General features: G+C 42.0%; 1 protein-coding gene across 2 annotated transcripts; it reads right to left on the bottom strand.

Annotated features, from left to right (window-relative positions):
• Positions 1-877: 877 nt before the first annotated feature.
• On the bottom strand, positions 878-7,804 carry LOC124256292. Of its 2 annotated transcripts, none has more exons than XM_046690266.1 (4): positions 7,750-7,804; positions 7,200-7,329; positions 6,338-6,466; positions 878-3,369 (listed from the first exon to the last, which is right to left on the bottom strand). In XM_046690266.1, exons 1-4 carry the CDS (start codon positions 7,754-7,756, stop codon positions 1,557-1,559), a joined length of 2,079 nt encoding a protein of 692 aa, XP_046546222.1. In that variant the 5' UTR covers positions 7,757-7,804; the 3' UTR covers positions 878-1,556. The 2 variants fall into 2 exon arrangements, with proteins under 2 accessions (XP_046546222.1, XP_046546223.1); XM_046690267.1 differs by lacking the exon at positions 878-3,369 and adding an exon at positions 4,292-4,494.
• Positions 7,805-17,452: the final 9,648 nt, after the last annotated feature.

The raw sequence follows: 17,452 nt of genomic DNA, 5'->3' as shown, positions 1-17,452 counted from the left end.
CCCCAAGTGGTCCAAAACGATACATTGATACCATGGTCATGAAATCCAAGTCCGGAAGTAATTATCACATTTGGTTTAATATGTCTGCATAATTCTGTTTTATATTGTTTCATAGTCATATTTATGCCCAAGGGTTAAGATGCATTCTGCTGTTGAAAATACTAATTCGCAAGCGATGCTATAAAAACTGCAGGATATAACTCCGGTATAATTACAACTAGTAAGGATTTTTTTTGTAAATGCTTTATCCTCCAGCCCTAGTTGCTGGAACATAACATCGCACGTCATCTTTTATTAACACTTGGTATAATCAGTGCTTGCTTATTTTGACGTTTCGATTCCTTAGTTGAAACAGAAAGTGATCCAGAAATCTGTACGCACAAGATACATGTGAAGGTCCGGGTTAGAATTGGTCTTCAGTAACCCATGCTTGTCGTAAGAGGCGACAAACGGGATAAGGTGGTCAGGCTCGCTGAATTGGTTGACACATGTCATCGGTTCCCAATTTCGCAGATCGATGCCCATGCTGTTGATCACTGGATTGTCTGGTCCAGATATGATTATTTACAGACCGCCGCAATATAGCTGGAATATTGCTGAGTGCGGCGTAAAACTAAACTCACTCACTGTACGGCCACGAATTTTCAGTGTGAAACCAACATACTACAAAGAATTGTGATAATTAACAACTGTATTCTAAACTTAACTAAGTTTAAAAACCAATACAGATCACAGACTGACAGTACAATACAGAAGCAGTGATTATAGCAATAAGAAGAGTGATAATATTATTATATCTTCAACAGAAGTGAAGCTTCCAAATGGGGGCGGTGGGGTAGCCTAATGGTTAAAGCGTTGGCTCGTCACGTCGAAGACCCGGGTTCGAATCCCCACATGGGTACAATGTGTGAAGCCCATTTCTGGTGTCCCCCGCCGTGATGTTGCTGGAATATTGCTTAAAAGCGGCGTAAAACCAAACTCAGTCAGTCAGAAGCTTCCAAATAGGACTTGAGGTGGGAATCTTCACACAACACATGGTCTCCTTGTAATGTCGTTTGTAAGAAGGTCATTTTGATATTTTAGATAATTGATTAGGTAAATAGTGGACATCTGCCTGAGATTTGCATTTGTCGTTGAACGGCAGATAAACAACAGCTTTTGTTAGATGATTGGCCAATGTCTGCTACGTCATTAACCATGGAAAGTCAGAGTAATATCGCGTGAAACCACCTCTATGTTCACGATGTCGGATTCTTCGACGCAACTCTTTATGAAACGTCCACTGTCAGCTTGGTTCATTTCATCCCATTGTTCCTGCAGTTCAGTGCAAAGTTCGTTAGGAGTGGTAGCCGTCCAGCGCCACCACCCTTGACATCAACGTCGTTTTACAGTAAATCAGTTTTGGGATAACACGTTGACATCGGATATGTAGTTGTCATCTGTGTAGACGGCTGTCCTCTCACACTAACACCAGTGAGAGGATCTTTGATGAACTATCCATGACACGGTGATGCCAGCATCCAACATGGAACATTTGACAGTACATTTCAGAATTGCTATTGTAATCCGATGTTGTGTCTAAGATACCTTTCACTCACATTAAAATAAATATTACAGAAAAAGTCAGTCGTTAAATGTTTTTCAACCGTTCCTAGTTTGAAAGGGTGTAGAAAAAGATTTGTTTTGTTGAAGAAAAAGATAGAGAATGTTCTTTGGCCAGTCATCCACAAACTGCCATCTTCGACCTTCAAGATCTCCTCCGACGGCTGAAGTCCCATGACAATATTGACATGGGCCAACTCCACCATGACCTCGTGCTTGAAGAACACAGCCGCAACTTGTAGATACTGGTTCTTGAAAATCTTTGGCAGGTAAATGAAATCACAGCCTTGGCGAAATATGTACGTATAGTTCTCTGTGTTTCTTTCAAATGTCTGTTTATATGAACGAAAAGTGTCGTCTGCTGCACCGGAAGTGGTCATGTTATTGATTTCATCGAATGTTTCTAAGATGGCGGATTTGCCGTATTCATAGGTCCACCATACCCACTCTGGTTCAATCTCATCGAGCGACAAGTTCAGCTTGTCCATTCCCTTATGAAGCCATGTCACATTCCGAGGCAGATCAACAACATTCCATGGGTTTAGTAATGTATCATCACCAATCTGTATGTATCCATTCACATCTAAATTGAGTTGCATCGCTAGCATTAAACACTCATAATAGAAATACCACCCCTTGCTGTAAGCCTCAATAAACGTAAGATGAAGAATATCCGATCCCCGACTCGCGTGATACGTAAATGAGCCAATATCAGGTCCACAATATACAATATGTTTGAAGTAACCCCTATACATTGATTCAAGAAGAGGTATATTTGTGTAAAAATACGCCTCGTTGAAAGCTATGATAAGACATATATCTGTAATTATAGGATCTGCATTTGTTACAGCAACATCAGGGCACTGTTCAGAAAAAGATTGCTGTCCTGGTCTTAGCACAGGGTAAGTATCATGTGTCAGACTGGACACCGTGTTAATTCCATCTCCTGGCAGGTTCCTGACAGGCTCAGTGTAGCCAACACTCTGCAAGTCACTCAGCCATGCGTGTACAAGTTTCATATCAGACACGGTCCACAACGTGCCCTGTATCAGAGTTCTGGCAATGTCTCTCACACAGCCGAAGAAAGATAATGTGTTATGACATTTCCACTTCAGTAGCATATCTCGTAAATGTCTTAGATCTTCCGACGAATAATTTCGTGCCTTCCTGTTTTCTTCGTGTTTCCACGGGGCTTCTGTGAACAATAGATCAGTGAAGTCTCTCGGAATATTTTCTGCTCCCTTAACTTCGGATAAAAGTCTCTGTATTAATACCTTGCCCAAGGCGCCATATAGATTGTGGAATACCAGTCCCCAAAACATGGAGTATTTGAAGGAAGCAACAGACGAGTACAGCAAGGTGAACCCAGAAGGATCATGAGCCTGTCTGTGAAGGAAGGATGTCGTTGTATTTACGTCGTCATCTGGAACACAACTGTTCGGACACAGTAAAGTGTACTTGTAGTACAAGAACCATGGCACGAGGTCAGAGTGTCCTTTGGTCCAGGGCTGCTTCATCTCGCTTGTAATTTGTCTATCGAGGAACATCTCCATGACCGAGTACGTGTTGTCTGTGGTCAGAGTACGGAGTTTGTGGTGTTCCTTCTGATTGTAGATGTACTTTGTATATATAACATTTGCTCCTTTGGATACTGCATAAAGGTAGCCGAGAAGTCTCTTTGAATAGGTGCTGGGTGGTAGGTGACTTGTTATGTTGTTAGCGAATCTGCCTTGATTTGTGACGCCAAGGTAAATACAGCGCGGTGATCTGAAACCATGTTAGGTTGAGTTTGGGTGAGTTACAGTAACAACTTGACGAACATTGTATTGCAAAGGATTTATGCCTCTCAGACAATATTTCAGCCACATTTCGGCATTCGACACAAGAAACTGGTAGCACACAGAGTACGTATGCGGAATATTGGACCTGGACCTTGATCTGGGTGTGCCACGACGACGTTTTGTATCGGAGGCTACAAACCCATCATGAATGATTGTTTAACCTTTACTACTACTTGAAGAGGGAAAAATACTGCTTAAAATGAAAACCTGATGAAGTTCAAGGCCAGAAAAAGTTAGTTTCGTTAGAGCTGGCAATGGCATACACCGTCCCTACCGATGCCTGAGGACGATGCTTGGTCAGTTTTTGATAGTATCAATAATACCTGGTTTTCACACAATGACTCGTCAACACTGAGACAACGCCATTACATTTCCTCGTTTTGTATAAAGACGTATCTGAACTTCATTTAAAAGAGTAAAGGCACGCTTCTGAGGTTTGGGTTGAAACTAGAAACACGAGGGCGGGGGAAAAGAAACAAATGCTCAAATTCTAAGGGTTTTTTTCCGAACCCGACTGTTCATATTTTCAACCAAAACAAAGAAGTGTTTTTGGATTATAAACCTACAACAAACAAATTTGAAGGGTTAAAATATCTTTCCTCACAGGAAATATGGGACTCCAATCTGTAACCGGTTCCTTTGACTGTCACGAAAACAAATGAATATGAGATCCTCAGGCTCTTCCTCAATTTTAAATGTTCAGCCCAAACCTCACAGGCCGGTGTTCTCTTGCTTAGCAAACATACTCAAAGTGTTTAATTAATCCTTTCTTTCAAAAATATATGACTGCTTCGGTCCAGTTTGTGTGAATTTGGTTATCTTGCTTTGAAAAAGTACATTGGCCCAACACATGTTATATGTTTATGATGAAGATTCCATAACTCAAATATACAGCATCATAGACAAACTGATTACAGGATTAAGGTTCAACAATATTATACAGTGTGGCATTCTTTTGATCCCGAATGACCGGAAATGAAGCGTAGGTTACTGGCCTTGAAGTGGCTGAGATTTGTGTGCCTCTTTGAAGAGAGTTCATTTATGCCACGACCTGTCAGTGAAATATATGAGATAAATGACACATCTAAAACCCAACACTGGACAACCTATCCGCCTCTAGCTTTGAAATCAAAATGTATTGTTAAGTCGTCGAAAGGCATCTCCTTGTGATGCTTACGATAGGGTCACGTTGTGGTGGGTGGGAAGGGGTTACGTTGTGAGGGGTCACATTGTGGTGAGTAGGAAGGGGTCACATTGTGGTGGGTAGGAAGGGGTCACATTGTGGTGGGTAGGAAGGGGTCACATTGTGGTGGGTAGGAAGGGGTCACATTGTGGTCGGTGGGAAGAGGTCACATTGTGGTGGGTAGGAAGGGGTCACATCGTGGTAGATAGGAAGGGGTCACATTGTGGTGTGTACAAAGGGGTCACAATGTGGTGGGTAGGAAGTTGTCACATTGTGGTAGGTAGGAAGTTGTCACATTGTGGTAGGTAGGAAGGGGTCACATTGTGGCGTGGATAGGAAGGGGTCACAATGTGGCGTGGATAGGAAGGGGTCACAATGTGGTGGAAGTTGTCACATTGTGGTGTGTACGAAAGGGTCACATTTTGGTGGATCAGAAGGGGCCATGTTGTGCTGGATAGGAAGGGGTCACGTTTTGCTGGATAGGAAGGGGTTACGTGGTAGTGGGTAGAAAGGGGTTACATGATAGTGGGTAGGAAGAGGTTACATGGTAGTGGGTAGGAAGGGGTCACGGTGTGCTGGAGAGGAAGGGGTTACATGGTAGTGGGTAGGAAGGGGTTACATGGTAGTGGGTAGGAAGGGGTCACGGTGTGCTTGATATGAAGGGGTCACATCGTAGTGGGTAGGAAGGGGTTACATGGTAGTGGATAGGAAGGGGTTACATGGTAGTGGGTATGAAGGGGTCACATCGTAGTGGGTAGGAAGGGGTTACATGGTAGTGGTAGGAAGGGGTTACATGGTAGTGGGTAGGAAGGGGTTACATGGTAGTGGATAGGAAGGGGTCACGTTGTGCTTGATAGGAAGTGGTCACATGGTAGTGGGTAGGAAGGGGTCACGTTGTGCTGGATAGGAAGGGGTTACATGGTAGTGGGTAGGAAGGGGTCACGTTGTGCTGGATAGGAAGGGGTTACATGGTAGTGGGTAGGAAGGGGTCACGTTGTGCTGGATAGGAAGGGGTTACATGGTAGTGGGTAGGAATGGGTCACGGTGTGCTGGATAGCAAGGGGTTTCATGGCTGTGGGTAGGAAGGGTCACGTTGTGCTGGATAGGAAGGGGTTACATGGTAGTGGGTAGGAAGGGGGGGGTCACGTTGTGCTGGATAGGAAGGGGTTACATGGTAGTGGATAGGAAGGGTCACGTTGTGCTGGATAGGAAGGGGTTACATGGTAGTGGGTAGGAAGGGGTCACGTTGTGCTGGATAGGAAGGGGTTACATGGTAGTGGGTAGGAAGGGGTCACGTTGTGCTGGATAGGAAGGGGTTACATGGTAGTGGGTAGGAATGGGTCACGGTGTGCTGGATAGCAAGGGGTTTCATGGCTGTGGGTAGGAAGGGGTCATGTTGTGCTGGATAGGAAGGGGTTACATGGTAGTGGGTAGGAATGGGTCACGTTGTGGTGGGTACTATGGGGTCACAATGTTGTGGGTAGGAATGGGTCACATTGTGGTGGATAGGAAATGGTGAGATTGTGGTGGATTGGAAGGGGTCACATCGTGGTGGGTAGGAATGGGTCACATTGTGGTGGGTACGAATTGGCTACACCGTTGAAGGAACGAATGGGCCACATCGTTATGGATACGAAGTGGTTACAATGTCATGGACATGAAAGGGGCAAAAAGGGGTCACATTGTGCCCGATACTTTGACTTTCACTCACCGACACCAAGGTATTTCTCCAGACAGGTCCACACTGCCGACAAACACGATGTTTACACCCTGTTGTACCAGCGGCCTGGTCGTGTTCCCTGCACGACCTACCAATACCAACCAAGTATTGGCGAGCTTCCTGAAGAAGAGGCGTGACAACATAGGAATAGGAATTCAAACTAAACAAAAAATGAAAATGACGTCTCCAGGACACAAGTCAAATATTCCCTTTAAAGAGTGAAAAATGTAACACTTCAAAATTGCTTGTGACAGATATAGAACGATGGATAAAACACTTAGGTTTGGCTGAAAATGTTAACAGCCAGCCTCGGACCATTGTTTACATTTTAAAACCAAGACATCGGGGACGTATTTTTCCTAAACACAAATATGATGTACATGCACACATTAACATACTGTAAGAATATGTGATGACTTTGTCCATATATGGAAGGGATTATATGACACATGAGTACGGTTATGATGTCAACAAATACTCTATCATGATCGTCGCTCTAATCAGGATCAAACCAACGATCAGTAGATGTTCGCATGTCTAAGGCACTGAGTGAGCATCCACATGATCGTTAAAGATACATTCCTATTTAAACGTTTCAGAGTGAATACAGTGAAGGAATAAGGTGTTACATATATGTACATGTTACTGTTGCAATATCACGGCGGGGGACAAAATGGGCGTCACGCATTGTACCCATGTGGGAAGCCTGGGTCTTCTAATCCACCGCCCACGTGAATACAGGTTGCCCATTTAGATATGAATTCCTGAGCTATCAAGATATGAGAGAGTCAGTGATAAAGGTCAAAATGACAAGGGGAAAGATAATTTCGTGATATCTGTCACACATAGGTACCTTTCAAACAGTAGGTCCCAGCCATTATCGGTGGTGTCACTTCGCCTCGAGGTGTTCATTAGATAGTGTAGGACTCCTATAGACACAACAGTCGCCACTGTCAACGCCAGGAAACGTCGCCTCAGAGAATCTGAAACTCACAGTGAGGGAGTAGATGAAGAATATGTCAGTTGTCTCTGGATGTAGACATCTCACCATTTGTCCAGAGGCGTGGAGATGGCATACCGGGCATGTCGTTCGGCGTTGCAAGTCATTATACAGAGCTCATACTGCAGATGTGGATCATACTATTTCGTAGACTTTGAGTGAGCGAATTTTTACGGGCGACATTGGCAATACCCTTGCCTTATCACACATCGGGACAACAACAGGCGAAACATAAAATAGTCTGTGGACTCGAACCGTGTCGTCAAAGGCGACGAGGCTGTCACTACAAGGCCACCTACTGCTGAAGTTTTTCGGAGGGATTTCAACATAACACAAAGATGGAAAGTGGAAGCTATATGCGCTGGTTGAAAGGCTCAAGTAATGTGTCCGTGTATTTACTTACCAGACATGTTGAGACGGACAGGGCTGAGTATCAGTGGGAACCGAGCACGTGTTGTGAAAGTTATCTGGCAGGCCACAGAGATAATTAACACAAAAGACCACAAAGTACACAGTCAGATCACATTGACATACTGTGCGTTATGGCCAGGTGTTGTAATCAGTGCAGCATTGGTAGGACCAGGTGTTGTAATCAGTGCAGCATTGGTAGGACCAGGTGTTGTAATCAGTGCAGCATTGGTAGGACCAGGTGTTGTAATCAGTGCAGCATTGGTAGGACCAGGTGTTGTAATCAGTGCAGCCAGGTGTTGTAATCAGCATTGGTAGGACCAGGTTGGTAGCATTGGTACCATTGGTAGGACCAGGTGTTGTAATCAGTGCAGCACCAGGTGTTGTAATCAGTGCAGCATTGGTAGGACCAGGTGTTGTAATCAGTGCAGCATTGGTAGGACCAGGTGTTGTAATCAGTGCAGCATTGGTAGGACCAGTCAGTGGTTCTACCGTAGCCTCTGCAAACAGTACTTTGAATGTCGATATGAGGCACCAGTAGAAACTGTTTTGTCCACAGGCCCTCGTGTTTTTACGAAGAAAAGATTAAACAAATTATTTTTTTAAAATGACCCCCGACTCAAAATGCTACACAGCACAAGACATTATGACATATATTGTACTGTGAAGCTTTTTGAGTCGGGGGACATCTCAAATGTTTTATGTTTTTTTAACATCTTTAATCCTCGCAAAGACACGAGGGCCTGTGGTTTTGTCTTGCACTTGCCGCAAATTACATGTGATTAGAATCGACACTCAATTTTGTCCCAGACAGTCGAATTCAGGTTGACCTTTACGTCAGAAAGACAAGTGAGGGCTGACTCTAATCTAACAACATGAAACAACAGTTATTTTGACAGATCCGTACAAGAGATTCTTTTTTGATGTTTTCAATGGTTCAGGGAAGCTTTGGTTTTTTTTGCTTTTATCAACTAACCTAAAACCGTAGTTATATGAACCATAAATATCTGCCATCATGTTTTCCACTAAGATCCTTCAAAGTAGATTTATTATTTTAAAAAATACTTCTTTCTTTTCTTATGTAATCATCAGTTTTCCTTCGCTCGGAAGTTTGGTTATTAACTATAGTGAAAGTATTATAGGCCAAATGAAAAAAAACTATTAGTCCCACACAGCGACGAAACCTTTGTTGAGAGCCTCTGTCGCAACCAAACGGAGCATATTCGTCATCGGAATTGTCGCATCCGTTTTACCTCGAAAGGAATGTCATCATTTCATCCAACAAATCTCTATTTAAAGATTTTGATAAAAACTGAACTGGTCACCATAAATCTTGGAAATATGAACATATATGTGAGTGAGGCATACTTCAATCCCAACAGAACTTCTAGTGATCCTATCAAAGTGTAAACTCAAGTAGTGGGATATGGAATGCTTGTATGCTTAAATCTCTGATTTTATTTTAGGAAATATTCAGCTATTTATACAACATCCATCTAAAGTACTCAGATCAAACAATCTCTATTTTCTCGAAGTTCGTTGGTTGTTCTCAATATGTCCATACTCCCGGTGTTTAGTTTGCGAAACTATATTTCTAAATGTTTCTTATCATATACATATGAGGGAATAGCAAGTTTGGATATACAATTCAATATTCCTGATATATGTATTTATACCAAAAAGTTGAAAATTGAACTGCTTGAGGAAATTGTCCTTTGAAAATGAAAGTCATTGGCAGTGTCTTAAAACTCAAACAGCTCGTTTACCATATCCTGACTTGAATGGTATATCACCTGACACAACATCAACGTATACTCACTCACTCAGTCACTCACTGAGACACCCTCCCACCCACCCACCCACCACTCACTCACACACACTCACTCACTCACTCACTAAAATTGTGTCTGGTTATCTCATTATTGCATCATATCTAGGGTAGAGTTGGGTAGACTAATCGATCCTTTTTCTGCATAGATGGCTAGAACTTGGATAGAAACGTTATTGGCACAGTTTGAACTATGCGAACGCACTTCCGATAGAATAAGCGAAAATGACTGTTTTAAGGTTCAGGGGTTCAAAAATCCCATCACCCGACGCCCGGGACAAGTCAGTTTTCATTTCGGGCAATCAAATAATGGTATCTTACGTGGGCTACTAGATATTCTCTGCTTACGGTATCAAACTGTAAATAAGGTTGGATTTCAATTCATATCTGCTCAAAATATGCAGCTATTAAATTTTGCAATGCTATTAGGTAGAGTTATCCTTCTTTGCTAGTTATCTCTTCTCGATAAATAGCCCAGTAAACATTAACATCAAATACCATGTTGATTTATTCTTTCATAATTACATCATCATGATTATGTCGTACAAATCAGGGCAAGTGGAAAATTAGCCAGGACAAGTTACTTTCTTAAAGACACTTGTCCTGTGGGAAGTGACTTTTAAGGGTTTTTTGAACCCCTGCAGGTTCACTTGTCCAGAACGAAAGATATATGTTCAAGCTACGGAATTGTATAATGTGGGATCATGGAATTGGCAATAAGACCGACGGGAAACACACAGAGAAGCATTGGCGGTCATACTGAGACAAGGATTCTGTGTAGAAAACTGCCACCAGTACACTGAAAGGGTTAGTGGCCGTCATTAATTCCCCTTGTATTGCAGCAAATATCGTGATAAACTCCGCGACTGTCAATAAAAGAGGTACATGTCCCTGACGTAAAGTAAGCAAACTGTATATCAACCCTTAATTAAAGAAAACTCACTGTTTTTTCCCCCGTGAGCGTTATATCAGGAATGGATCTAATTTGAAGGAAGCGTTGTGCGGGGGCATTACCTCAAATATTATCAGGTTAATTATTCGGGATCAGTCAGCAATACCCGAATGTCATTTACTTGGTTAGTACCTATTACAATGGAAGCAATCCCGATATGATAAGATTCTCTCTGTATGAAATGTCATTTGTAATCACATAGCCCACTAATTAATCACGTTGAACTTAGCTCATACAAAGATCTCTGATCTTATTACACAGATAGAAAAGCCAACTTCTTATGCTCAATATACAACAGTTTCTTCTACACCGCTGTAGTGAGGTGAAAGATTCAAACATAATATTTGTACTCATAAAGGCCCCTAATTAATGTTATCCATCACGGTTGAGGTTTGCTTGTGTCATATTACACAGGTGAGACAGTCTCTACTTCATACATCTATTATATCACAGTTTTTCTACAACACCGTAAAGCACCTATTGAAGCTATACGAATCTTAATCAAAACAAACAGGTAAAACATTTAACTTGACGTCATCTGTCATTCCCGGTTAGCATTACCATAACCAGAAACACGTGGCAGTTTGTTGTTGAAGTTGGTGTGTGTGGAGATTAAGATGTTACACGTGGAAGTAACTCGTTTTTTTTGCGTATGTGGAGATGAAACACAGTCATTGACATGACGAGCCAAAACTGAAATTTGGCTATCCGACCTTGGTTTGCATCCAAATAGAGCCTGTGGTGTAAATGTGCCATACGTGTAGGGATAAAAGACTACCAAACACTACTGAAGAACTACTGGTTTACAGAAAAAACGCCTCTGTACGCTGGGGTCGAAGCACTAACTTTATTTATAGTTTGCATTTGCTTCCAAATCAGACGCATTAAGACATCGCATATTTGCTTCAAATGTCAAAATAACCAAGAACAATTCGAATGAACAAATGCAACGTTGCATTAAATCGACTCTCGCGCCCTCTACTGGCCGAATATAATTTCAAGCGAATCCCAAAGAGTGTTGTCCCTTGAAGCGCTCTTTACGAATATCCTATAACTCCTTTGGAGACAGAACTCAGTCCTGTCTGGCGTAAGAACATAAGCGCAAATTGAAACAAATTCGGCAAACACCGACATTACCGCATGTACGGAGCAATTACAGTCAAACCCCGCTGTGTCGAACTCGTCGGGACCAAGGGAAAAGTTCGACTTGTCCGAGTGTTCGACACATCCGTCAGTATAGAAATAATAATATATATAAGGAAAATGTACTTAAGTCTTACATTCCATATGTGGCAAGTGTTCTCTGTTTGGAAGCTGTTCGCCTCGAAGTTTCAATTATCGACTTCAGGCAAGTCATAAGGGATAATGAGTCTTTTATTGCGTCAATAGGAAGCTAAAGCGAGTGCATATGCCTCAATATAAATAATATAGGTCAAAACATTGTCGAAAATGTGTCCAATTATACAGTTAATTAACATTTTAAAAATTTGAAAGGCCAAAAACGTTTTTTCACATACAAGCATACATTTTACTTGTGTCACGAAATCTATTTGGTAGATTAAACACTTTTAAACTGATCAACATCAAATGTCAAGCCATACGCAAATATGAGAAATAGAATATAAATAACATATAGTGCGTTGTGACTAACCTTAATTTAAAACGCTAAAGGCCAAACCCTTTTCGAGCGCAAAAACATTTTTTTGCCATATTAGCAAACGTGTTTCTTTGTGTCACGAAATCTATCTGTAACATTAAACATTTTTGAAGATGATCAACACCAAATATCAAGAAAAACCCAAATATGAGAAATAGAAAATAAACACCACTGTGGTGATGTTGTGCACTAACTGAACACTCGCTAAATAGTAATATCGGAGTGGTAATACATGTCCACTAGTACTGTACAGTATTATTGCCACATGCCCGAAGAGCCAATATCCTTCCAGAAACATTGTTGCTTTGGGCATGTTGTATTTGCTTCACTGCTGCTCTATCGACCTGTTCAGTTTAACGTAGTGACGTCGTGAACCATTCATACTGACTGACTGAGTTTGGGTTTTACGCCGCTTTTAGCCAGTGGTTAAAGCGTTGGCTCGTCACGCCGACGACCCGGGTTCGAATCATCACATGGGTACAATGTGTGAAGCCCATTTCTGGTGTCCCCCGCCGTGATGTTGCTGGAATATTGCTATAAGCGGCGTAAAACCAAACGTCAGTCAGTCAGTCTATGCTGTAGTAAACGCCAAAGAATACTCAGATACAAGTTTCTGCCCAAACAGATTCCTTATTGGCGAAAAAAACACAACAGACTTGACAAGTATTTCTGGATCACTGAAAATACATGACCTTCTTTACTAGTACACTTCGCCAATCACATTCCTCACAAACGAAGAAGTAATGAGTGAGTGATGATGTTATAACATTGTGCAATGGTCACAGTATGCGATAGCGCGATGTTGATGAGCCACTTATGGTATTCGGTAAATGCCTATAAACATCTGAATATGTAGTATCATATTTCTTGTATGATTTGCCCAATCCTGTAACGGTGAAACCGTGTTCGAAAAGTTCAGGTTTCAACAACAAGGTGAAACTAGACTTCAGTTAAATGTATGTTCATTACCGAAAATCAACATATTTAAGTCAGTGGAATCTGAGTCTTGCAAAATGTAACGAATTCAATCACACTCGAAGTAGTTTCATAGTACCCTCCAACTTCAAGACATCGGTGTTTGTATATAAAATGTCAATGCCATTATACAGTGTCAATTATCTGCTGACACAGATGCTATTGGACGTTAAAGACGAAACAGTGAAAGAAATTACATAAATGGATTAGTTTGAAACAGCGATGACTGCAAGTGCTTGCAAAAACGGAAGACATGTCGTGCTCAGCCGGTAGTAACTGCCACTCACACACTTTGCAATAAAAAGTAAATGATTGTCTGATTTTTTAGTCGCACGGGGATACTTCTGCCATGCTGCCATGGCCTGCAAACGATCAAGTCCTGTCTAAGCATTCAAGTGACGCGATAGCGTATTCACTGATTTTATTGAAACTAAAAACGATATGTTGTCTTTGAATTACGTCTCCTTCTTTAGTAGCGCAGAGATTCTAAACTGTGTTCATTTTGCAACACGGTAGGGGGCAGTTTTAATGTCTCGGCACAAACATTTCTTTTGTAGTTGACTCAGCGCAGCTGGAGATGCTACTGATCTTACGCTGAAACTCGGGGACTATGTACAAGTATATTCACTGTTTTAAACTCCCAGAATTTCAAGCCAGACAGCCGGACTGGTAACTTAAAAAAATTACCAGTCCGGATACAAACTTGCCTGTCTTGTTTTCAACAATAAAAAACAAACAAAATATAATCAAGTTTCTGAATACTTTACTGCATGTATTGTAACGTTAAGGCTAAGGTACATGGCCTGGTTTACAAACTAGAAATCTGTTGCATTTTCTGCCTCACAATCAAGATCAGAGAAATATCTAGCAGACCACCGGACAGGCTACTTTTGAAATTCGACCGTCCGAGATGAAAATAGACCGTTCCGGACGGTCGGGCAGGCTGGATTTTTAATCGCGGGTATATTCGTGTATGTCACAAGCGATCATCACTTTCCACCGATAAACAGTGGATCTCTACTTAGCCTAACCTCGTTAACCTGAACACCACCTTTCATCATTCACCAACACTGATAAGTCGTACAGTGAAGTCAACACAAAAGTGTTGATAGTTTTGTAACATATCTGCAGCAAATACCATACAGAACGTACAAAACTAAACATTACTAAAATGACATCGTTGTAATCCATAATGGAATGGTCTAGATAGTACTTAGGTTTCGCCTGGTAAACACGTTCAAAAATGTAAGGATGGTTCTAGGGTGGCACAACGGTGTGAATATTTGCCGGATGTGGGTTTGGATAGACAGAATAGCCAATTTTCATATGCTATCGGAAAACAGAAACAGTGAATATATTCTGTTATTAAGAATACACATTTCATCAAGATGTAACATAACAAAATCGTTGACAAAACCCATTCTTGGTAACACGGAACAGAGCGGTCCGCCCTAAAGGAGGCAAGTGTCATAACTCAGTTCTACTCAACTTAATGTCAGTATCAGGTGTGACCAACGTTTAGGTTGAAATAAGTGATAGTTGGGACCGACTGTGCTGGTGATTCAAACTTGTTATGGTCCTGTCGTAGGCATCGAGTCATCTCGTCCCAAATATGTTCTATAGCCATGCATTACAACTATTGTTACGCTGCCCCCAAAGTTTGTTAATAAAAGCGACAAAACCCTTTCCACCTTCATAAGAAATCTCTGCAACATTTCGGTAGGCGTTATTCTGCTTTCATATTTTCATTTGGTTTAATGGTGGCTCAACATGATCTCGAACGAATACGCCATTCAAATTACCATTTATGATATGTGTCCTTCCTTGAGTTGTGATAAAATACCAGCGTCTATTTCCACCCCAAACGTTCTACTGCTCGCCTGTATAGCCTGCAAGCGCAACAACCTGGACTAATCTGTGAACAGTATACTGTCCCAGTCTGGACTCCCGAACAACACCTGTATGGCCTGCAAGCGCAACAACCTGGACTCATCTGTGAACAGTATACTGTCCCAGTCTGGACTCCCGAACAACACCTGTATGGCCTTCAAGCGCAACAACCTGGACTCATCTGTCCTGTCCCAGTCTGGACTCCCGAACAACACCTGTATGGCCTTCAAGCGCAACAACCTGGACTCATCTGTGAACAGTATACTGTCCCAGTCTGGACTCCCGAACAACACCTGTATGGCCTTCAAGCGCAACAACCTGGACTCATCTGTGAACAGTATACTGTCCCAGTCTGGACTCCCGAACAACACCTGTAAGGCCTTCAAGCGCAACAACCTGTATGGCCTTACTGTCGTCTGGACAACAACACCCTGTATGGCCTGCAAGCGCAACAACCTGGACTCATCTGTGAACCTGTAACACCTGTATGGCCTTCAAGCGCAACAACCTGGACTCATCTGTGAACAGTATACTGTCCCAGTCTGGACTCCCGAACAACACCTGTATGGCCTTCAAGCGCAACAACCTGGACTCATCTGTGAACAGTATACTGTCCCAGTCTGGACTCCCGAACAACAAATGCTGACTACACAAAACTAGGCGTGGCAGCTGGTGATGTGGAAACAAGATTGGACAAGATTGGCCTCGGAATAAGATGTTGTGCTTTCTCCACTCGTTGTGCTAAACCGGTGGTTCTGCCACAAATTGGTATCAACCCAGGAAGTTCCTACCTGATAGAATGGTAGTTGGTATCGTTCCTGTGGATGGCTATCTTGTTGACGTGACCTCAAACATGAAAGACCACATCGTAAAAGTCACGTGTGTTCCCTGCTGTAGATAACGTCTTCGAACAAAGATATTGTGTTTCTATGAACATTAGAATCTCTTACAACCTCGTTTTGCACCATTCCTGCTTGAAGAATACCAAAGACGCGTTGACATTGATTTTCAGCACGCCGTGTCTTTTCGTCGTGGTTATTTACGACCACCTCGCCATTTCATCCTATCGGGTAAATAGGGCGCAATTACATCAAATAATAAATTGCAGAGATATACGCCCACTATCAATATCCTGTTATCCACGTTTTTCTCCAAAACAATTACGACATGCCCAAATAGTCATACTTCACAAAAGAGCCCGTTTTTAGTTTGGCAAATTATTTCTTTTCTTTCCAAAAGTAATTATTTAATTGGTTGCATAAGATCAAGTGAAAGGCTTCAATGTAAATTTACTTTACAGAATTCATTAGGCCTGGCGATCGATATCAGTTTTGTGTATCAACTGCCATTAAATGATAAAACCTACACCATATAACTTACGTAGATAATGTGGTGTGTTTCCAAGGACAAGCGTAAATGAATCAACAACACAATTTGATTTCTGTTTTTCTATTAGTATTATCTAAGCCCAACCAAATATTAAGTGCACGACGTTGTCATCGCTTGACACGAACAAGGCAGAATAAAGAACGCTTGTATGATACCGGGACACATTATATCGTGTTCGTAGCCCGTTTACTGTTGCATGTGTCGAGTTCATCAGCTCACAGTGGATTAGTTGTCCACCGATGAAGTTTACAATCCAGATAAATTCAGGTTGGATAAAACGTTGAACGAATTGATAGTGTTTCCATGATTTGAAGATAACCCATTGCTTATGCATTTGCTCTTGTCACAATATAGCTGAGATATTGCCGACGTGATGTTTTCGTCTCTCAATACTGTGGGGTGGGTATGGAACCGGCCCCAGTTGTTACCCCGTGTTTTTATTACGCAGTGCAATCTGCTAGTGACATCAAAGCGTTACCGAACATTAAGTGCACGTGTCATTCTGACTGTATTCGCTTGTCATGACATGACAGTATTATGAACGTTTGTATGTTGTGTGGACACATTATGTCTCCGTAGCCCGTTTTCTGTTGCATGCTATTTCTCGTGTTCATGCCCACAGTTCTTCTGAACTGAATGAGTTGACTGGTTGTCCAGACAGGAAATGAATAAACCAGATGCATTCAGGTTGGAGAAAACGTAGAAAGAAGCTCACTGCTAGTGTTTCCAGGATTTGAAGGTGACACATTGCATCTGTTTACTGTGGCAGTGTAGTTGTTCCTGTCACAATGCAGCGGAAGTATTGCTGATGTGACTGTAAATGTGGACTCACCCACTACTGTGGGCAGGTAGTGAAACCAACCCTGTGTTGTGAGTTTGGGGCTGCATCTTTAAGCTTTCAGTGACTCTGGTTGCAGGTCACTGATTTGTTAGAATAAAACAGGGTTAACCCAACATAACACCGAGACTAACTCATGTGGTGACAAACAGGGGTATTGAATACTAAC

Source organism: Haliotis rubra, unplaced genomic scaffold (genome assembly GCF_003918875.1).
Source record: "Haliotis rubra isolate DU_JTF1 unplaced genomic scaffold, ASM391887v1 Scf623, whole genome shotgun sequence".
NCBI classification, from domain to species: domain Eukaryota; kingdom Metazoa; phylum Mollusca; class Gastropoda; order Lepetellida; family Haliotidae; genus Haliotis; species Haliotis rubra.
Note: the sequence above shows the minus strand (reverse complement) of the source record. Positions and strands in the feature narration are given on the sequence as shown.

What these genes read in the sequence shown, in the direction of transcription:
- LOC124256292 (XM_046690266.1), bottom strand. An exon ending in TGGGACCTACTGTTTGAAAG is followed by an intron (nt 6,467 to 7,199) that starts GTACCTATGTGT and finishes CCTCTTCTTCAG; the next exon opens with GAAGCTCGCCAATACTTGGT. An exon ending in GGAGAAATACCTTGGTGTCG is followed by an intron (nt 3,370 to 6,337) that starts GTGAGTGAAAGT and finishes ACATGGTTTCAG; the next exon opens with ATCACCGCGCTGTATTTACC.